At 43.2% G+C, this 22,037-nt stretch overlaps 2 protein-coding genes across 3 annotated transcripts in view; both read right to left on the bottom strand.

Annotated features, from left to right (window-relative positions):
- Positions 1-2,077: 2,077 nt before the first annotated feature.
- Positions 2,078-11,851, bottom strand: LOC118111162 (natural resistance-associated macrophage protein 2). 2 transcript variants are annotated; one of them, XM_047340186.1, is made up of 17 exons: positions 11,469-11,851; positions 10,681-10,770; positions 9,837-9,997; positions 9,485-9,610; positions 9,159-9,278; positions 8,387-8,493; positions 8,231-8,301; positions 8,076-8,143; positions 7,758-7,913; positions 7,510-7,668; positions 7,192-7,278; positions 6,855-6,974; positions 6,413-6,562; positions 5,007-5,080; positions 4,772-4,925; positions 3,789-3,930; positions 2,078-3,659 (listed from the first exon to the last, which is right to left on the bottom strand). In XM_047340186.1, the coding sequence occupies exons 1-16, from the start codon at positions 11,488-11,490 to the stop codon at positions 3,823-3,825; spliced, it is 1,773 nt and encodes a 590-aa protein (XP_047196142.1). In that variant the 5' UTR covers positions 11,491-11,851; the 3' UTR covers positions 2,078-3,659; positions 3,789-3,822. The 2 variants fall into 2 exon arrangements, with proteins under 2 accessions (XP_047196142.1, XP_035015425.1); XM_035159534.2 differs by having other exon boundaries at positions 2,078-3,930.
- Positions 11,852-13,366: 1,515 nt separating this feature from the next.
- The window catches only part of march9 (membrane-associated ring finger (C3HC4) 9), a 13,182-nt gene continuing 4,511 nt past the window's right edge, over positions 13,367-22,037 (bottom strand). The window contains exons 2-4 of the mRNA XM_035159536.2: positions 17,857-18,012; positions 15,261-15,453; positions 13,367-14,686 (exon numbers count right to left, since the gene is read on the bottom strand). Of these exons, the coding sequence (XP_035015427.1) occupies positions 14,358-14,686; positions 15,261-15,453; positions 17,857-18,012 (678 nt within the window). The 3' untranslated portion in view covers positions 13,367-14,357. The remainder of the gene's footprint in view (positions 14,687-15,260; positions 15,454-17,856; positions 18,013-22,037) is intronic.

Raw genomic sequence — 22,037 nt, 5'->3', positions numbered from 1 at the left:
TCCCCCTCTCACTCCCCTCCAGTGACACACCAGTCTAATGAATCTCTAACTTTGTTTTGCATGGTAAACGCTGCAGGGACTTGAGGCCGGGAAGCAGTTTGTGTTATGGCACCGGACATGTGTGCGACAATACATCAGCCAGGCTCCGCTGCAGCGAGTTCACCGTGACACTGCTGGTGATAAACATGACTTGACATCATGTAACACAATGACTCCATTTAGACTCAGAATCTTCTTTATTTGCGTGTAATTCCAGTAAATAATCAGGAATTAAGTGTTTTATTGATTTAAATAAACAAACTGCACTAAGCTGCAGGCAGATGCTGTTATTTCATCATTATTTTCCTGTTACAGAGTAAAGTCACTTTCTGAGCAACTGGGACTAAACACATTTGTTCAAATAAATAATAAATTGGGGTTTGACACCATGTTCAGCCAGTGTGGTCGATAGTGGGTCCCCAGATATTTATATATACACAACATGGAGGTTCTATAGTTTCTCTGTATCCTCTGATCTTCAGGCTGCAGTGAACAACAATGGTGTGGAATGAAGTAACAGCACATATTTGCTGTATTTAAGCCCATAAAACACACACGTGTCACATGAATGACGCAGGTACACAGCAGTGGTGGGACTTAGGAAAGTATATTTACTTTGTTTCTGTACTTAAGTACATTTTTCATGTATTTGTATTTGTACTTTACTTAAGTTAATTTATTTCCAAGTACTTTTTTTACTTTTACTTCACCACATATATCAGCAAATATCTGTATTTTCTACTCTTATATTTTTTACGATGCAGCTTGTTACACGATCACAGTGTTTTTTATATTTGGAATTGATCCACTGATCCAATCAGAGCGAGCAGGTCACATTAGACTCCGCCTCCTGCAGCTGCAGCAACACAGGTGAAGAAGAAACACCTGAAAGACTCGAACATAATGATGTCATGGTTTACACTCAGCAAGTAACTTTAACTATTAATACTTACAGTATATTTAAATGCAAGTACTTACTTGAGAAGTTAACGTGGTACTTCAACCTAAGTACATTCTTGTCTATTTATTTGTACTTTTACTTGAGTAGAATGTTTGAGTTCTTCCTCCAGTGTCTGGTAGAGTCACATACATGCGTGAGACTGTTTGACTGAAGAAAACCGAGAGAAACAATCAAAGTAAACATGTTAATAAAGGAATAACTGCACAGTTCAGCTTCCAAACACATGTGGACCCATTACACCACGAGCAGCCGGTGCCCACAGTGGCCACAATGCGACGCATAAACAGGAATGGCTCCGCTGTTTGCATTCCTGGTGTCGGACATTTTAAGGCAGCACTGACAGATCTGTGTAAAAATATATACAAAATAAGCACAGACCGCACAGCTGGAAAATGTCATGCGGCTTTAAAGCTGATGCTGTTTACTAAATCAACTTGAAATTCATTATCTTCGCCTGCTCTCTGGAGCATCTTGTCCTCTTCTACACGTGCATTCCTCAGAGAAGACGGACGGAGCGACGGAAAGAGCCGAGGGGTCAAATGGTGTAAAGGAAGGAAGGCCTGGGCTGCTGCAGTCCCACGTCTGGAGAATTCGCCCCTAAAACATGTGACTTCAAACAGCAGCTTCTAATAAAAGCTACATCCATCTTTCACAAGTCGACAGCTACAGAACTAATGCACATGCATGTACAAAATAAAAATACTGCACTGAGGTTTCAGTTTCAGTCTTTATAACTGATAAGTTCATCTTTGATTCGAAAGTGACAACTGGTCGTCATGAGATATCACACACAGCGGCCAAAAACATGATATATGAGGCCGCTGTCACCCTGACCTTTGACCTTTGGCCACCAAAATCAAATCAGTCAATCCTTCACTCCACGTGAACACGTGTGGCAAATGTGAAAGGATTCCCTTAAGGCGTTTCGGAGATATTGCGTTCACAAGTAACGATCCAGGAACAAGCGTCCAGAGGAAACAAGGTGAAAGAAGAAGTTAATCACAAGTTCAAACCTGAGACCTGATCTTCATCAGAGGAAAAGATAAGAAAACAAATCACGACACAAACAAACGTGAATATTTGTGAAACAATCAGGTGAAACTCTCTGTTCTGCTTTATTGTGTTTGTTCAGGTTGAATTGTTTGTTTACAGCACGATGACACAGTTAATGATTATTAATACGTCTCATTAAATCAACTGTCCCACAGTCCGGAAACAGCAACATGTCTCTTTGCAAAGAATAAATCAACGAGTTACTCTGTTAATCTGTGACAAGTCATCAGCTGTAGCACGACAGCAAAGATACAAACACATCAGTGTGTTAGAAAAACTCATTTTGTCATGAATCAGTCGTAAAGATATCGAGGCCCTGGAGCCAAACCGTCGTCCTCCATTCAGAAAAATAATACAACTAGCAAATAAAAACACTGTTCATCAAGTTATACTGCACAGCAATGACATTGTGAAATAAAAATGCATAAAAATAACAATGACATTAACACACACACACACACACTGAGTCCATCCATCAGACGTTGTGGTTCTGCTTCTACATTTCACACCAGGAATCCACAGCTTCTGCTCACAGCCTCTACACGCTGCCGTGCATTATGGCCCCTTCCAGTCCTGCTGATGACAAACTAGCTGCTGAAATGTGCATCTCAGCTTCAAGTAGGGCCGGGACTGGAGGGTCTACAGTCATGTGATTTGCTGGAAGAGCCCCCCCCCACCACCTCCTTCTCCTCCTCCTCCTCCTCCTCCCGCCTTGCAGGCCTGCCCCTGAGTGGCCTCTCCTAGGCAGTGTTTCCAGGAAAGGGGCCTACTGGACAGGCTGTGAGGCCTCGGCAGGGAGACATTGGCTCATTGAGAAAAACAAAAACAGAGAGGGGCGGTGGGAAGACTCTCCCTCAGCTCTTACATAACTCTGCCTCCATGACAGGGAGAGGAGGGAGAGAAAAATAAAAGTTCCACGCCACAATGCAAAGAAAAAACCCGTCCATCCGCTTCTCCTCAGCTCGCAGAGGCTGGGGCTCTTCAGGACTGGAATTCCAGCGGCACTGGAACCAGCAGAGCTCATTTGCAGTTGCACAATAGCTGCGACTCCTCAGACATACCAAGGCCACAGGCATGTGGAGCAGCAGCTGCACGTACAGTTAGAACATCACAGACCAGTCCTGTCGCTGCAGATATTTCTACAATACAACAACACATGATGTAACACACCATGGTATTTAATGTGTTGTGCAGTTCCAGGGGTTGAGACTGGAGCTGAGGAATCTCTGCTGTGGCCTCCGCTGCCTCCCTGTGACCAAAAGAGAAACTACACACTCACAGTATCTGCAGGGCTTTAAAAAACAATGAATTCTGTTTCCTCACAAAACACGTTTTGAGGTAAAAGTTCTACACTCGTAAGGTTTCTGAGTTAGAGGACTGTGCACAGGAGCCTCAGTCCGTCCAATCAGATCGAGCAAACATTCAGCAAAAAAAACCATTTGAAAAGAACTAGGTCACATAAATTATGGCGATAACGTGGTATTAAGTAGAAGTTATTTGTGCACTGGGTACTTTCTGAAGAACGTCCTTCCTTCGTTTGATTCATGTTTGTTCGGCCATGCTGTGTGTTGTTCTGTTTGTGCTCCACACTCTGTGATCATGGTCACTTTAAATAAACAAATGAAAAGGTTAATTAGTGTTAATTTGCAAAAACGATTGAACAAATGCTGCTGCAGAAATAAGAAATCAGCACGAAAGAAAAGTACATGTGGTCAAAGCTGGTTCACAGCTGCACCTTAGTGACGAGCGTCCACACACACACACGTGCTTCAGGAATCAAACTCCGGCTGCTGCTCGATCAGGATGGTCGTGTCGTTTCCTCTCCGTGTGGTCGGATCCAGCCAAGAAACTCCCAGAGCGATCAGGCACAGCCACACCTGCAGCGCACACACACAGACACACACACACACACACACACACACACACACACACACACACACAATTAATCAGTTATCGATCGATCAGATAGTTAACATCACATTTTTAATACAAAGGTTTAGCAATTCTGTCCAAATGACCTTTTTTCAGGTTTTATCTAAAAGAAGTCCAATGGACTATAATGTAAAATAACACATAAAACATAAAAAACAATGATATATATATAAAGAGGGGAAATTAAGATAAAGGTCACAAGTTGATAAAACTCATTAACAATATCTGCACATAATCTACAGATCAATATCTATTATTTCATTGTCATAGAAGCAGAAAAACAGCAAATATTAACACATGACAGGTTTTATTTTGAAAGTTAATTCTGAATCAATAATTAACTCTGACAAGGAATATTTGTTTGTTTGTCTGGTAGTTTGCTGGATTACGCAAAAACTACTCACGAAACTCCACCAAGTTTCATTGTAATCTGTCGAATAGCTTTTGCATAATCCTGCAGACAAACAAACAAACAAACAAACAAACAAACAAATGCTGACTAAACGTAAACTCCTTGCCGGACGTACAAATCAGGTAAATCCGATTCCCTCTAGTTTAGATTGAACATCATATTTTCGACAGGAGATTAGGATTTTTCTCTCAAAGACATTTATATTGAGCGTTATCTATTTTTCAATCTGTGACCTCTGACGTGACCTGTGATTCGGTGCACACCACAGTGGAGTGGAATGAAGTCGCCCGAGGTTCTAGTTCCACAAGTTTCCGGTTCACAGGGGGACAAAGTTCAACCTCAGTGATTTACCTGCTGCTCAATCATCTACCTACCAAATATCCCACAAATGTCAGGTATGCCACAGAGAGCAGCGCCGCCAGCACATAGAGCCACACGCTGTCCAGAGTCGTCACGTAAACCACAACGAAGTAGGTGTTGATGGAGCAGACGAGCAGGATCACCGCCCCCCCTCCGATCTTATACACCCTGCACAGAGAAGACCAACGTGATTAGAGACAGAGGGAATGAAACGAGTGGAGGATCATCTGACTCTGTGATGAAACTTACAGTCCGTTGGCAAACTCGTTCATGAGAGAAGGAAGACTGGTGAAGGTGAGGATGGGAATGAGGGCGAAAGGCAACTGGGAGAGAGGAGAAGAGAGGAATGGGAAATATTAAGTACTCATGTAGAGTCCTTGAGGACAGTTTTGAAGTATTTCTTTGTTTTTGCTACCTCATTTATACTCCATGAAATTTAGTTGACAACTTTAGTTACTTCTCAAATTCAGATTAATAATAATAAAACTAGAATCTGTCCGTTTCTCTCAAACATATAAAGGTTCAGAAAAAATGTGTTGAGTGATTTATCTACTTTTTGGAAACAGTTAACAGCTACTGATGAATTCCCCGGACCCCAACTGAGCGTTTATTTTATGAAGTTTTTTTGCTTTTGACTTCACGCGGAACTCTGTCATCACTTCTTATCACTGAAATTAATGGAGCGGAGAAAGAATGCTGTGAAGCTTAATAGAAGAACTTGCTGAGAACCAGTGGAATCCTCCCTGGAAGTCTAAGTGTTTGGTTCTGTTACACGTCTTTTTAATTAGTTCCATTATACTTTATTTTCTTTTTATGTACTTGTGTTTCTCCCTCGTTTTCCTTTCTCTGCGATGCAAACACGCACCGTCACGTTTTAAAGTCATTTCATCTGTAAATGCAGATATTTTACTGCTTTTTCACTCAGCTGGGGAAAAACATTCTAAACATCTGCACATGAAGTATTTTCACTGCTCAGTCTATTTCAGTTTGCACTACAATCACACACCTACATCCTGTCCACCCTGGGCCTGTCAGACTGCATACTTATGTGTGCTTATCTATATAGTATATATAATATTTCAAATGTTGTGTACTTATATTTTGTCGACGTATATGTCTACTTATATGTGGACACCGGTGATCAGAGAGAAACAGCATCTTTCCATCTATGTTCTTTGCAAATGTGAGATTTGACAATAAAGACTTGATCTGTTTTGTGGCTTAATGCTTCTCTGATGTCTGATGCTGCTGTTCAAGGTTCAAAAGGTCACAGTGACTGTGACCTTTAACCTTTGCAGGAATTTTAGAAAGATCAAAACTGATTCAGCAGGTCCAAGCTCCAAAAACACTCCTGTGTCTCTTTAAGTTTATAACTTTTAACAGACAAAAGTCACAATATATAATTTAATATTAAATATCCACAAATCAAATATGAACATTATTGCGGCTCAAACCCTTAAAAACAAACAGAGCTCAAAGAAGAGTTGTGTTAGACTCTGAGATTAATTAATCAGGTTATTTACAGACTTTAAACTGGAAACTGATAAAGAAACTAAATCCAAAGAGCCGCTTTATTTTAATTAAAACTGCTATGAGATGAAGGTGCTAGAGAAGAAGGAGGAACCAGCCAGAGGTGGAGAGAAGTGGAACCCGACCTGCATGCTCTGCAGCACGTTCAGGAAGTCGTTCATGCCCGTGAGACGATGCACGTCCTGGAAGATGGCCACCAGCAGGGTGGGGGTGATGGCGATGGAGCGGGTCAACAGCACCCGAGCGAAACGCGACCAGCGCAGGTTCAAGAAACCCTGAGGGCAGGAAACACATCAGTCTGTGACATTTACCACAGACACAAAGACGACCTGCACCTCGCTCACATTCCACAGACGCTTTAATGTACAGCTTCATAAACAGGCTAAAATTCAATAACACCATCAGACTGGAAGTATTTGTTATGAGCATGAAGGACACGGCTGACATTTCCCCTGTGTGTGTGTGTGTGTGTGTGTGTGTGTGTGTGTGTGTGTGTGTGTGTGTGTGTGTGTGTGTGTGTGTGTGTGTGTGTGTGTGTGTGTGTGTGTGTGTGTGTGTGTGACTAACCTCCATAACAAACTGTCCAGAGTACGTTCCAGTCATGGTGGAGCTCTGACCAGCTGCGAGGATCCCCACGGCCCAGATGTAGAGCGCCACTGGGCCGAAGAAGCAGCCCAGCACCACTCCCTGACACACACACACCAGCACCATCAATAGAATCAACTCAGGAAAACAAACTCAGCAGAGTCACACACACACCAGAAACCAGCAGAGTCTCATTGGGCTTTAGTTTAACCAACAGACGGACATGAAAGAAGATAACAAAGTTGAATTTAAAGCTGTTAAAATCAACATTTAAAACTAGAAGGTCTCAGATCTGAGGTAAACATGAAAACACTCTCACCCCTTTGTAGATGTCCACCTCCAGAGTTTGATTGTCCAGAGGGAACAGATGTGAATGAGGACTTCCTGAATCATTGCAGACGTTGTGCTGGAATAAAAAGAAACACAGATCTAGACCAGAAGGCCCCAAAAACAAAATGACACACATATGAAACTCCACAGACTGAGTCCACATGAAGCTCCACAGATTGAAGCTCCACAGATTGAAGCTCCACAGATTGAAGCTCCACAGATTGAAGCTCCACAGATTGAAGCTCCACAGATTGAAGCTCCACAGATTGAAGCTCCACAGACTGAAGCTCCACAGAGCGACACTCACCACCTCCATGTTGGTGCGACCGTAGAAAGCCTCGGCGAAAACAGCCACCACGAAGACATTAATGAGGAAAGAGATGAAGAGGGCGATGGTCGACTCGATGAAGAAGTATTTGTTGGCCTCTTTGACTTCCTTCCGGTTGGTTCGATCCACTTCTCGAGACTGAAAGAACACGTGTGATGACGAGCTGTTACACTGATGATGAATAAAGGGAAAGACGTGACTCTGAGGAGATCATCCAGCAGGTTCACCTTGACCAGAGCAGAGTGGAGGTAGATGTTGTGAGGCATGATGACGGCTCCCACGATGCCGACGGCCTGAGTCATCTGAACGGGTCCGCAGCCCTGGCAGTACGGCACGAACATCCCCTTCAGCAGCTGACCCTGGTCCGGACTCACCGTCACATACTGAGGAAGAGGAGGAGGAGAGTGTTGTGTTGTTCATGTGTGAAAGGTGAACTCCAGAGAAAGTCCAGACCCAATGTGTGTAATTAGGTGGAGCTTGACTGAATTCAAGGGGACAGTTGGGTGTTGGCGGAGTTGAGATCTCTACTTGTTAAATGTTTGTACCTCATATCCAAACGTGATGGCCATGACCGTGATGAGTAAACCAAAAAAGGCTTCCAGCTTCCTCAGACCTGCAGAGAAGAAAACGTATTTCATTTTAATTTGACACTGATCCACGAGCAGCTGTGACGACGTGACAGGAAGCGACCACAACGCACCGTACTTGTCCAAGAAGAGGAAGACGAAGGTGTCGACGATGGTGATGAGGACGCCGCCCCACAGGGGAATCCTACACAGACACACAACATCAACTTGTTAAAGCTCTCGTGTGGCCCAGCGGTCATCATGTCCGTGTTTGAGTCTGATCACACAACCTGCCGCTGGAGAGGAGGTTGAAGGCGATGGCACAGCCGATGACCTCCTGCATGTCCGAGCCGATGATGGCCAGCTCCACCATCAACCACAGGATGACACGCGGCACCTGGACAGACGACAGCGTCCGCTCAGCGGTTTTAAACACGAAGCACGTTCAACAAGGAGCATGGAAACAAATGAAAAGTGTCAAACATCTTTCTGATTATAATAAACTACTGTAATAAACTACAGGAGGAGGAAGAAACGGGGCGGAGTCTATTTTCCTTTTATAGATGCGATCAACAGTTTTCCTATATATTTATTTAATATAAACATCCTTAACTCATGATAATAATCCTCCATAAACATTGCTACTGTAAAAAACATGGCTGCCTCCATAAAGAGGACCCGCTCCTGATGTAAATATAAAGTATTTCAATATAAAGTATTTCAATATCAAGGCCCATTCTAGGGTAAAGAAAACAACAATTCATACAATTGAGATGAAACACACCAGTGAAAACATCACTGGGATTATTTCATATTCAAACTCGATCAATAGATCCTTTCACCTAAATCTTACGCACTGAACCTTTAGATAATCCAGGATTTGCAGCTTCTGTAAGAACAGAGCAGGTTGTGCAATGAGACCGTTTCTCGTGAAGCAGGATTTCAGTTTAAAGCTCCTGTTGAACGTTCCTCTGATAGAAACCCTGACGTGTGGTTGTGTTCAGGATCAGGAGCAGTGAGACCTGTCATCACCTGCTGGGATCAGACCTCTCACAGACTCACCCGGTGGTACTGGCGGTTGCAGACCTCGGCCAGGTGCATCCCCGTGACCACGCCCAGTCGCGCCGCCAGCCGCTGCAGCAGCAGGCCGATGATGGTGGCGCCCAGCAGCACCCAGAGGAGCTGAGGACAGAGCAGGTTCCTCCATCAGGAGCTCAAACAACACGTTTCAAACTGTCACGTTCACATATAATCCCACAGTTTGAAGTTCACGCTGTTACGACCCAGTCTCAGAATCGGTGAAGCCATTTGTACGGGTCTCCTCGGTGGAGGTAATCAAATACAGTCCGCAGCTTGATTCTGAAAACAGTCGTAACCCGCAGCCTCACCTTGAATCCGGCTTTAGCTCCAGACTGCAGGTCGGACTCGATGTTCCCTGGGTCCAGGTAGGCGATGCTCATCAGGAAGCCCGGCCCAGTGAAGGCCCACAGCTTCCGCAGACTGAAGCTCGTCTGCTGGAGGGAAACCATCAGGAAGTCACCTCCAATTAGTGGGAAACATGGATTCAAATCCTCTGTCACAGTAAATTATGTTTGTCAATACCAACATTTTCATGAAATAAAATAGTTTGGTACTTTTACTCTTGATTGAGTATGTTTTTGTCTATTTATTTGTACTTCTACTTTAATAAAATGTGAGAACCCCCCTCGACTCTCAGTAAATATCTTTCCACCGTCTCACCTCACTGTCCTCGTCGGGGACAGGGACCTTCTGGTCGAAGTACGTGGTGGCAACAGGATCATGGTTGTGTTTCTGGAAGAAGACGGAGGGAGCGGCGCCTCGGTGAGTGTGTGTCGTCTGGATCACGCTCACACACTCTCTCTCTGCCGCCACATCTGGAGCTAAAATATCACACAAACATGATGGAACTGGGAAACATCACCCACAGATATGCACAATGTAGAAAAAAACACACACACACACACACACACACACAAAAAGGAGTTTTATCCATGTTGACCTAAAAGTGAATCATCAAACTTTTAACACCTACAACTTCACCGGCTGAGGAAGTTACTGGGAAACGATCGGAAGCAGCTGGTTCAGCAAATTTTTATTTTATTGTGTGAAGAAAGTTTGAATCCAGGGATATGGGAACGTTCAGCTGTTTCTCAGGATAGGTGAAGACTTTGGCCTGATGGTGGCGCTGCAGAAACTAAAAGTTTCACAAGGATTCAGGCTCTGGTCCTCATGAACATCTGTACAAAACTCTATGGTTATGAATACAACAGCTGTCGAGAGTCCTGCAGCTCAACATATCCAGGATCTGTTTCTTTATCCGTCTTCACTGAACCTGACATCGTCCTGAACCATGAAGCTGGTTATCCACAGTTCACTCTGGGTTTTCTCATCATGTGACAGTGACTTTCAATATGGGTGAAACGTAAATGATGGTCACATGACCTGGATGTGTGGACCTCTCTCTGTCGTACAGACCCTGGACTCTGAGCTCGACATGTAGAATACAGAGCTCCTGCTACGTCCTGAAGCAGGAGCAGAGTATTTGACCATGAGACGTCCTCACCTGGTGCTGCTGTCCGTACGTCCTCCTGGCAGCTGGGGACACTGGGCGGCAGGGACGAGATGTGGAAGCTCTCGGGTGTGGGATCTCTCACTGGAAGCAGACAGCTCATTAAACTGGATTATTGGATATATTAGAGGATCACAGAGAACCCAGCAGATATGATGTCTGTCTGTCTGTCTATCTATCTATCTATCTATCTATCTATCTATCTGTCTGTCTGTCTGTCTATCTATCTATCATCTGTCTATCTATCTATCTATCTGTCTATCTATCTATCCATCTATCTATCTATCTGTCTGTCTGTCTGTCTGTCTGTCTGATCTGTCTGTCTGTCTATCTGTCTGTCTGTCTGTCTGTCTATCCATCCATCTATCTATCTATCTGTCTATCATGTTATGTCCAGTCGATAATAATAAACTTTCTTCATACTAAACTTTCCCAGAGTTACACAGTTAAAGATTTACAATTAAAACAGGAGAAATATGATCAGTTCATTGATTAAAAAACTGAATATATGTCAAATCTTCATTAAATCTTGTTAAAGGTGATTTGAAGAAGAACCAGAGGATTAAATGATAATACATCTCAGAGCTGTATCCTGGGATTTAACGCAGTTATTAAAGCAGTTTATATGACAGGAAATGATAACATAAAAAAACACTGATCACATGATCAACGTGAACTTTGTCACAGAATAAATCTTGAAATGCGAAAATTAAACTACAGAGATATGAAGAGAGGTGAGATGCATCACTCGTTTTCAGTGAGAGGAGACGAGCGAGACTCACCTGAGCGCAGGAAGGACAACATCTTCTTCTTCTTCTTCTTCTTCTTCTTCTTCCTCACCTGTCTCCTGTCTGTCTGTCTCCTGTCCCTCTGTCTGTCTCCTGTCTGTCTATCTCCTCACTCAGTAGAAAACAAACATTCCACTGTTTCACCTGAATCCGGTAAATGCTTCATGCTCCTCCTCCTCCTCCTCCTCGTTTCCTTGTAGTTTCCAGAGGAATGAGAGGAGGGAGCAGGTTGAACATTGTTCCCTGAGTGGAGGAAGAGGAGGAAGAGGAGGAAGAGGAGGAGGTGTGGACTCACCGGACAGGTAGGTCAGGAGGAGGAAGAGGACAAAGGACACAAGACAAGTCACAGATGTTTGTCCGGTTTCGACCACGTGACCTAGTTTACAAACTAGTCTGAGCTGATCCAGCTGACTGGCAGACTATCAAAATAAAACACACCTGCTTATTATTTTATCACTATAAATATATAATTATATATAATTGAAAATCAAATAACACAATTTCAAAGTAACTCGTGCGGCATGTTCTTCATAAATATCTTAGTCTTTACTTTCAAAATAAAAACATCAGTAAAGACCGTTTGTTTACGGGCTCCAACTTTCAAAATAAAGCATCAGGGGCATTTCTGTATTTAAATAATAGACACTGTATTTATTTATTTATTTGTTTGCACCATTATTATAATAGAGGAATGAATGAATAATTTACAGTTAAGCTGTGTGAAAGGTTTTGATATGTTCGGGATTTAATGAGTTAGTGTTATTATCAATAATAATAATAATACATCTTATGAGATATGAATGATATTGAAACATGTTCACAGACTCAAACACTCGTCTTGTAAAGTGAGTCTGTATGAAAGGTATTGATATATCATATTATTATTATTATTATCATTATTATTATTATTCAATCTTATGAGATATGGATGATATTGAAACATGTTCACAGACTCAATCACTCGTCTTGTGTCTGCTGCAGGAGGTATAGCGCCCTCTAGCTGCAGAGGAACCGTGTGTTTTGTGTTCACGTCCAACAAAGAGATAAGATGGTCTCACCCTGAGCAACACGAACCACCACTGGGTGGCGTCAGAGGCTGAGTTCGTTCTTCACTGATCAACACAAACCAGGAGCTGCTCATTTCCTCCAGTGATGGATTCAGACACCTGAGCGTCTGAGGTGGAAACACCTGAACCCCAGAGAGGATCTGTTCCATTCAGCTGCTCCTGGACCGGGCTCACCCAGCAGCTACATGGAACTCAGCCACTCACACCTGAGCATCTCGTCCTGTGAGCCGTCTGGTTGGAGGTTAAAGACGTTTTTCATCTAACTGCTGAATTATGTTGATGCTCACATTGTTTTAGTTCTACATTTGAAACCTGAATCAGAAGAAGCAGAAACTATAAAGATGTATTAGACTGTTACATCAGGGAAAAGGCTTCACTCAGCGAGTACTTTAGCTTTAAATACTCCAAGTAGATTTAGAATCAAGCACTTTTATACAAGCAGAAGTGACTTAAACCTACAAATGTGTAGTTTCTGATGATATAAAATCTGCAAATCATCACATGGGAGAAGCTGCAACCGGAGGACTTGAGGTTCAATCGCTTCAAATCACCAAAACAACTGAATAACTGTTCAATTAGTTGCTGGTTAATTATCTGCGGATCCACAAATCGATGAATGAACTCTATCTGTTGCAGCTTTAATCTGATCAGATGACGTCTGGGTGTCGTTCACCTGAGGGAGAGTTTTCCCGTCAGGAAACACGTCCGTAGACACATTGGAATAAACAAAGGACGATCAGTTAGTATTGTCCTGAAACCACAGGAGCTCACAGTCACACCTCACATGCTCTGAGCCACAGGAAAGAAGAGGCCGAGGGAGACCGATTATCATGAGATCGTCCGATCCCCGTTTTTAATCCAATAGTTTTTCTGAATCAGCACACGGCAGCAAACAATCTGCATCTGAGCCGAAAGAGCTTGAACACACGCTGCCGCTTGTCACGTCGACAAAAAGTTGGTGCGATGAAGTCAGATGTTTTCAAAGTGTTTATTTTGGCAAGCACCATTCGAAGTAGAGCAAATCTGTCATGTGCTTCTGTTATGTGATGAAGAATAAAATTATATACCCATGCAAAATTCCCTGTGAAATGTACATACGCTTCTTTATTGCAGAAAGGTTAAGTGTCACTGAAATCTCACTGATTTCTCTTTTTTATTTTGTGTCTTTTTTATGTTTTCATTTTTTTTTTTTTGAACTTGTAATGACTTATTGTTCCGTCGCCTGCTCGGTGTCGCCCTCGTGTTTGTTGGTTGGTTTCAGTTTTCGGTCTTTTATTCACCAGCATTGATCAGCTTGTAGAAATTTTAAAGATCATTAAACATAGTCGTCTGGAAATGTATGTCTGTGTTTCACGATTTCCTCTAAAATCATACATCCGTACAAAATCAAAGTGAGTAAAAAAACACAAAAAAATAAAAGAGGAAGTAAGTACAAATCAAAGCAAGAGGATCATAAAGAAAAAGAAACATGTCTCTGTGCATCCTGATATTGAAACTGGAAAAATCCTCGCATCATCTCGGATTCGGTTATAAAGCCCGTTTACACGTTTTTCCCTCCTCACAATTCTCGTTTGATGTCTTTTAATTCTTTTTCGTCCTTATTGTCATCAGTTCTTTAATTATTGAAAAGGAGCATCTGGCTTCCTTTTGTTGTACGAAACAAGAGGAGAAATCCTCCGGTGTGTTGTCTATTGATGCTCCGGGCATCGCTCGGCTCCTCCCAGGAACCCGTCGCCTACGTCAGTCTGTATTATTCAATATTAGCTCATTTACATCTGCACTGGGAGATGAGGTCTGTCCCTCTGCACGGCCCGACTCATACGGTGGTGACCCTCATCACCACCTCCCGGTTGGCGGTGGCGCTGATCCGCGGGTGGTTGGGCCTCAGCTGGCTCAGGATGTGCAAGATGGTGTAGCCACAGTGGTGGTTCAGAATAGTTCTTAGCCTCCTGCTCTGTCGCCCGCCGCTGCTGCTGGCCAGGCCGTGAGGGTTCCCGCGAGAGCCGCGATTCCCCGCCTTGCTGGAGCTCAGCGGGTCGCCCAAGTCCTTGGATTTCTCATAGTTCAGAACTTTCCACTGCTGATTAACAGCCTGCCATCGTTTGAAGATTCGATACACCGATGATCCCTCGTGGATGATGAGGCCTGGGCAGGGAGAGAAAGAGGAAACAGGGTGAAGGACGGCCCGTGTATTCCCACCGCGTTACATCAAATGCTGTTCTAGAAGAACATAGGTAGCCACTTCCCAGCTCGCCTGTGGATGAGAATAGACAGTTGGCAACAATCACAGTGCACAAACCTGACGCCATCTGTTCCCTGTGTTGTTTTACACAGGCGACTCACGGCCACTCGTGAACAGTCGACCAGGTGACTGCTGGAAAACAGTCTCCTGCTCTCTGAGGCATCATCAGCGTTTGGCCGACGTATGCACCATCTGCTTATTTCCTTTTTTTTAAAATCGCACGACCTTAACCAGCAGAATGTGAAGTGAATACATGCTTTTGTCACCATGTTTGTTTGTCCTTGCATAATGCAGCTAATGTTTATTAATATTTTTGTTGTTGCAAAGCACATCCTGTTTCCTTTGCTACTCCTCTTGTTGCATAATGCATCTCTCCATGCTGCGACACCTCATCCTCTTACTATGTGATGTTGTTATCCACTGATCCTTTCAGGCTTTTTATACCTCTGCTGTCGGAGGTTTCACGTTTTCCTTTACCTATGCAGACGATGTCCATGAAGCCGTACATGCCGTAGCAGATCTGGAAGAGCAGGTCCTGGCGCTGCCACTTGGCCGAGGGGCTGAGGGAGGACCAGATGAGCCAGGAGATGCTGGCGATGAGGAACAGGGAACCCAGGATGATGGCGGCTATCTGCACCTTCTCGATCACTGTCAGAGAAATGGCCTGCCACTGGAAAAACAAGAGGAAACGTGTTGATCAGCGGTGGGAGAAGAGCTCAGAGTCTGTACTGAGGTCAGAAGTCCTGAGTTCTGCTCACGTCCAAGTTCATTTCTTTTTCTAAACTGTCTTCACCAAAAACACACGTGTCCTCGTCAATTTAACAACATACGAAGCTGCAAGAAACTCAAAATAAAGGAAAGATGACAGAGATGCCTTGAAATATGTAAAATCTTTAGTGATAATAGGTCAGAACAGTTCATGTTCAGTAGAAATACTGTAACATTATGTGTGAACAGAACCAATCGGTTGTGGAGGACTTCCCCCGCCTCCGCCTGAGGATTGAACTGATGAAGGTGGACGGGGATGAAACGGAGGAAGACGACGACCACGATCAAATAGTGTTTGGCACGAGGCCACGTGCGTTTGAGCCCACAGTGAATCTTCACCGGATGAAACAATGTACAAACGCCCCTGAGGGCCGGATGAGTCACAAAACATTTGAAACCATTAAACTTGAAGAGAGAACATGATTTGGATGTAAAAAAAATACTATGATAGTATTGTTTTTGACTTATATTTGGCAAATAACAATAAAACTATAAAACCACTATAACATCACTTATTTATTCCTCCCTTCAGTCCAACAGTCTCCTTGCGAAACCACATTTAAATTCACTAGATCTGGATTTTTTATTTGGAGCCGCACCAAATTACACAAACTCATAAATATCAGTCCTGTAATCGTGTGAACATCCATGAATTATTCCCTGAGAAATCAAAGAAAATGCTGTAAAACCATGTTTGAAGAAAGAGGAAGAATTAACGGCTCCTTCCCCGACTCGTGTTGCGTCGTAATCCTCACAGTAGTTTCTGTGTAATCCTGCTAACTAGCAGAAAACACAACCTCCTTCTTGGCATAAGAGACGGGATTAAAACCGGGGGAAATTTATTTTTCATTTCATGGGGCATTTAAAAAATAAAAATACTCGTATCTGTATAACTGCTGTTTTAATTATACTGTTCATGATGTTGTAAGATGTTTAATGCACCAATGCAGCTTGAATTAGGTATTGGTCAAATATCCAAGGGTCAAAAGTCACAGTGTAAATCTAAAAGGGCTTTGAGATGATTCATGGGAAATAAGAAATAATATCTATCTTTTTAATTACTTTCACAGAGGAAGTTTTTCAACTGTTATTTAGCAGAATTACACAAAACTCTGAGCTGAGATCCAGGGATGATTTGTCTTTAACGTTGTGAGATCTTCACACATCTTCGTGGATTCCTTAGAGAACTAGAACGGGACTTTGTGAAAAGATTCTTAGATCTGCCCCCAAAAATGTAGAAAGAGTAATTTCTTTGTAATCCTGCTCACGAACAAACGTATAAAAGATAAACTCCTTTGGTGCAGATCTGAATAAAAATCGAGTGCTCTGAGACACAGAAATCTACACATATGAGAACAGTCTGTGTGCACACGTGAATTACACACACACACACACACACACACACACACACACACACACACACACACACACACACACACACACACACACACCAACACATTCCTCAGTAGGTTTCAGAGCGGCTGGCTGCGTCTGAGGAGGAGGGCAGAAGGACGGTGACGCAGGGGGAAAGTGTGTCAGCACCATATGACCACATGAGGAGCGCTGGGTCTGATACTGCAGCGTCTGGACGTCATGTGTGTGACGGTGAAACCACTTCTCCACTGACCTGAGCGGCGTCCCGACCAATCCCAGGGTTCGGTGTGCTTCGGTAACAATCGCTTTTCAAAGATCGGTAACGACGAGCGATGATACGACCGATGCTTGAGTTTCAGGCGTCAAGTCAACCTGACAGCTAACGAGGCCCAGAAACAGACAAGTTGTCTATGTAGGTTTCTCCTTCCACCACAGAGGTTCTGTTTCCATTCATGTTTGTGTGTTTGTCGGTAGGATTACGGAAAAACTACAGAACCGATTTCCATAAAATGTTGTGGAGGGGTGGGGCACGACGTTGTAAATTACATTTTGGTTTCGGATCTGGATCAGGGAGAGGATCCAAGATATTATTTCACATTGCGAGATAAGATCATTTCCTTGATTTCCCAGAGAAGAAATCGTGGATCTTAATAAAACTAATCAGACATGTTCAGAGGAAATAAAAATCTGTATCTGGTGAATTCACACGTGGTTTCATGTTGGAGGTATGAACTCCACTGAGTGACATTATAGTTGGTTATGTGTCACCGTGTAGTTTTAAGTCATTTAAGTCATTATTAGCTGTCAGCTCTGTAGATTGGAGCAAAGTCAAAAGGGATATTTTTCAAATTGAAAGTTAGTAAGTGATAGGTCCCCCCTGGATCCCCCCCCCGGCCCCGGCCCTGGTCTGTGTGCACCAGCTTCACGTTACCTGCAGAGGGTTCTTGGTGCTGATGGCCAGGACCTGGTACTTGAAGTAGCACAGCTCACAGCTCCAGGAGCCCCTCTCGCTGATCCAGCGGATGAGGCAGGGCTGGTGGGTGCAGCGCACCGAGCCGTCGCAGCGGCAGGGGCTCAGCAGCTCGCCCTGCAGGACACGAGGGAAATAAACATCAAATATCATTCAGATACTGTAAACGTGCTCTGATCTCTGTGAGCGACACAATCGTTTAGTCGGGTGAGGATTCAGAAAGTGTGTTTGTCCTCGATGGTGCTTTGGATTCATGGTCAAGAATCTGTTTGTCCAAAACATGAAAATGATTGTAACGTGAAGGGGAGTCTACATTTTTCACTTTCCCCCCAAAAAACAAAACCCTTCACGGGGTTGTTGATATTTTCTCAAACACAATCTCACTAAAACTTCGACACAGGAATAGTTCAACATTTAGCGATTATTCACTTTATCAGTCTTCTCTCAGAAAGAAGGGAAATCATTTCATTTACCACAAAAAGGTTGAACTGTTCCTTTAATCATGAATAAATAAGGAGGGAGCCTACAGCATAAAGAATTTAACACCATGTGCCCTGATTTGAACTCAACGACTTTTCTCCACAACACAAAAACGCACGTTAGGGGTGAAATTTGAATTTTTCACAAACGTATGTTGAGTCTGTGTCGTCAGGGATTCAGGACTCAGGTGAAACTGAATTTATATTAAATTTATATTGAAATTATACAGAAACTTTACTACAACGTAGAAATGAGAGAAGACGTCAGAGGAGATGATGTGTGAGACATGGAAGAAAGAAAGAAATGACAGATAGACATTTTCACCAGTTGTCACTCAAAGATGAATTGATTAGGGGTCAAAGGTCAAAGGTCTTAAAGAAAGATATATGCATCCTGACAGAGGCTGGAGACGTGAACCACAGGGAGGTGGTTTTCATCCGGTCCCTGAGAGACGGGCGGCCGTTGTCTCTTCGGCACCACGACATCACCTGAAGCCTGTTGGCGTGTTCGCCACATTAAGGATGACCACATTCAGGCTGTCAGCGCCATTCAACGTCAAACCTCCGCCCAGTCACACGGTCACTCGTCTGATGGCACGCTACACGTCCACATCCTCATTTCACATCATATCTCATCTCACCTTATCTTATCTTATATGTCTTGTATCGTATTGTTTTGTGATCGTATTGTATAATTTAGGGGAAACGTAGTTTGAGCTGAGAAGGATCCACCCGTTGGAGCCTTGGTTTCTCAGGGAGGAGAGGATGTACTTCTCGGCTGCATGTGAAGGAGCCTTGGAAACAGTCCATTCGTGCGACTGTGACATAATCGGGCTTCAAATGCAGCCTCAGAAGGAGGCAGCTGAAGTTCCTCTGGACAGCCGGGGACTCGAGATGGAGGACGGACCCAACGTGGGTACTAACTGATGACTGTTAACACAACTTACTGATGGAAAATCATTTCAAAGTTTCTTCTTTCGTTTAAAATCTGCGCATGTCTGAGAACAAATTTCCAAATTAATCAAATCCTCTGTCGGCGACTCAGAAATGTGAATCACGTTTGCAGTAACTTTCCTGGGAGTTGAACCGACTCGGCTTCAACCGCGTTGACGAAAATAACGCTCCATATTTTTTTTTCCTGTCCATCTGTCCCACGCCGTTCCCCCATCTGGCTCGTTTGACCTTCCCACTTATAATAAAAGACTTCAAGTGTCCCAGTGCATAAAAGATGGTGTTTGGCAGATGAGCCACATGCCACTCATAAACTTTAAAATAACTCGCCTGCTGACACTATACAGACAACACAGAGAAGGTCAGAGGGATACGAGCAGCCAAACAAAAACTATATGAAAGCAAACATTTCTAAAATGTCAAACTGTCATTGAGAGGTGTGTGTGTGTCTGTGTCTGTGTGTGTGTGTGTGTGTGTGTGTCTGTGTGTGTGTGTGTGTGTAAACAAAGACGTCAAAAAGCTGTGGTTATAATTTCCAACCATCAACTTGCACAGACGTAAATTTAAGTCTCGTCCAAACCCACCAGAGGGATTTTCTCTGCACATGCATCCAATTAACACTCTTCAGTCCTGGCTACATGCAGAGACTCGTGTTATTTGCCTGCACGGTTCTTCAAAGTGCCTCGGAAATCAGGTCTGAGCTTCGCAGTCTGAGGGAGAGAGTCGTCTGATGTTCAGAAATACTGATCCTCCTGCTCGAGATCACAAGACGCACACGGGTGAGTTTATCTTTGGGAAACCGAAGCGAACGTGCGAAGGTTGTTTTTGATTTATCGTGATGAATCTAAACGACTGAAAACACAAATGCTCTCGGGTGACAACTCTGTTCTGAATCTGCAAAACAACCTCGGAGGTAAACACACGCCTTGTTTCCAGTTTAATGCAAGAAAACATAACACAACATTTACCAGATAATTATAAAACTATCAGAGATAATAAAGCTAGTTGTTGTTGTTCAGGGCGTTTTCAGGACTTTTTATACCAACTCAATTAGTTTCAAATAACCGAGAGAACATTTTTTTATGAAATGCTTCTTTGCAGATTTGCAGATTCTGACTTTTTTTTAGAGTAAATGCTTTTATCTAAAGTGTAAAAAACACATAAAAGCAGGATGTTCATGGTAAAAGAAACTGGGCCACGCAGGGACATGTTGAGTTTGAGTGAATAACACCAGCAGTGGAGATGCATCACTCGTGAAGTTAACCTACTTCCACATTTTAAAGGATGAACCTGGAGATTTTCTTTGTTTTTTCCTACTTTTAACAAAACGAAACCAGAAACCGAACAACATCAGTCTTCCTACACCGTCTGAGAAAAAAACAACAGACGCTAAATATATAGATCCAGGTTTAATAAACGCTGAGGAGCTTGTTGTGCTCAGGTGAATATTCACAGCAGCAGGGTCGTGAAGGAACGTGAGGAAGAAACTGAGGATCTCTACTGTGTCGTTAGCGTCTGACCCACAAACAAAAACTACAACACGAGTCGTTTCAGCTAAAGAGACATTAACGCTCAACTGACGTAGCCCTCTAGTGGCCATTTGTTCAATGTATTTAAATGAGACGTAATGAACTGCACCAAATTACTCACACAATAATTCCTGGATCTGTTCCCTGAGCCATTAAACCACATCCCTCCACCGAGTTCCATGTTAATCCATTGAGTAGTTTTTTTACTTTCAGACAAACAAACAGCCAGAGGAGCACGAAGCCTGTTTTCCACTGACTTCTATCACTTTCTGGCTTTTGTCTCTAATGTGAATGGAAACAATGCAGCTTCACTCCGGAGTCAAACCAGTAACAAAGGTTTGTTTCTGCTCCAGCTCCGATCGGAGGAGATAGAAACAAGACACCCGGAGAACATATGCTCGTTTCTTTTGTGTTCTTCTTGTTGTTTACATCTTGGGAACAACCGGCGATCGTGATTTTCTTCTTCATATCGTGATAAATCTCTCTGGTTTACCCGTATTTAAAAAAACCTGCGTACACTCGCTCATTGGTGTAAAGAAATTCATAATTTAGCAAAAACTAAAAGAGGAAAGACTAAAATACGGTTTTCCTCTTTTCGTCGATATTCATCTTAAGGGTTGGATATTAACTACGCGTACGCAAGATGGCCGCTTCGGTGCTTAGCTTGTGCACGTCCTCGGAAAATAACTTGACACGTACGCAAGATGTAATAACCACATAACAGGTCGGGGGCAGTAGCGAGTCCTTGACAGGGTCAGTGGTCACGTTAACAGACGGCGACAGACGGCGACAGACAGAGACGGAGAGTTTTGAAGACAAGCTACATCACCGTATGTTTTCTGTCTTGATCTCAATATTTGCTAAATGTCTTTGAGTGTTGACATCTTTGTTGATGTTTCCTGAGAATCCAGACGTGGTAGAAAAGATCGATATGAGTCAACGATTCTGAGCAGAGCACTTTACTGGTTTCTGTGTCCTCCACTGGAATCCGTCAGTAACAAGCGTAGTGAGCGGGAGGTTGATGGGTAAGAACTGGCCTAATAATAGTAACTTTATTTTTATAGCACATTTCAATTCAAGTAGCAATGTGCTTTACAAGAAACAATCAGAGAAAAAATAAATAGAAAACCTCCGTCCTGCAGACAAAGATTTACATTCAATCCCACTCTACTTATAAAAGTTG

The sequence above is a fragment of the Hippoglossus stenolepis genome, chromosome 6 (assembly GCF_022539355.2).
Source record: "Hippoglossus stenolepis isolate QCI-W04-F060 chromosome 6, HSTE1.2, whole genome shotgun sequence".
Classification (NCBI taxonomy): domain Eukaryota; kingdom Metazoa; phylum Chordata; class Actinopteri; order Pleuronectiformes; family Pleuronectidae; genus Hippoglossus; species Hippoglossus stenolepis.
Note: the sequence above shows the minus strand (reverse complement) of the source record. Positions and strands in the feature narration are given on the sequence as shown.

Bases quoted from the DNA above. Each gene is read 5' to 3' on its own strand.
- LOC118111162 (XM_035159534.2), bottom strand. From the start codon at position 11,490: ATGTTGTCCTTCCTGCGCTCAG. The intron at 10,771-11,468 runs GTGAGTCTCGCT...GTCTGCTTCCAG, and splicing joins GTTGTCCTTCCTGCGCTCAG to TGAGAGATCCCACACCCGAG. The intron at 9,279-9,484 runs GTGAGGCTGCGG...CTCTGTCCTCAG, and splicing joins GAGCTAAAGCCGGATTCAAG to CTCCTCTGGGTGCTGCTGGG.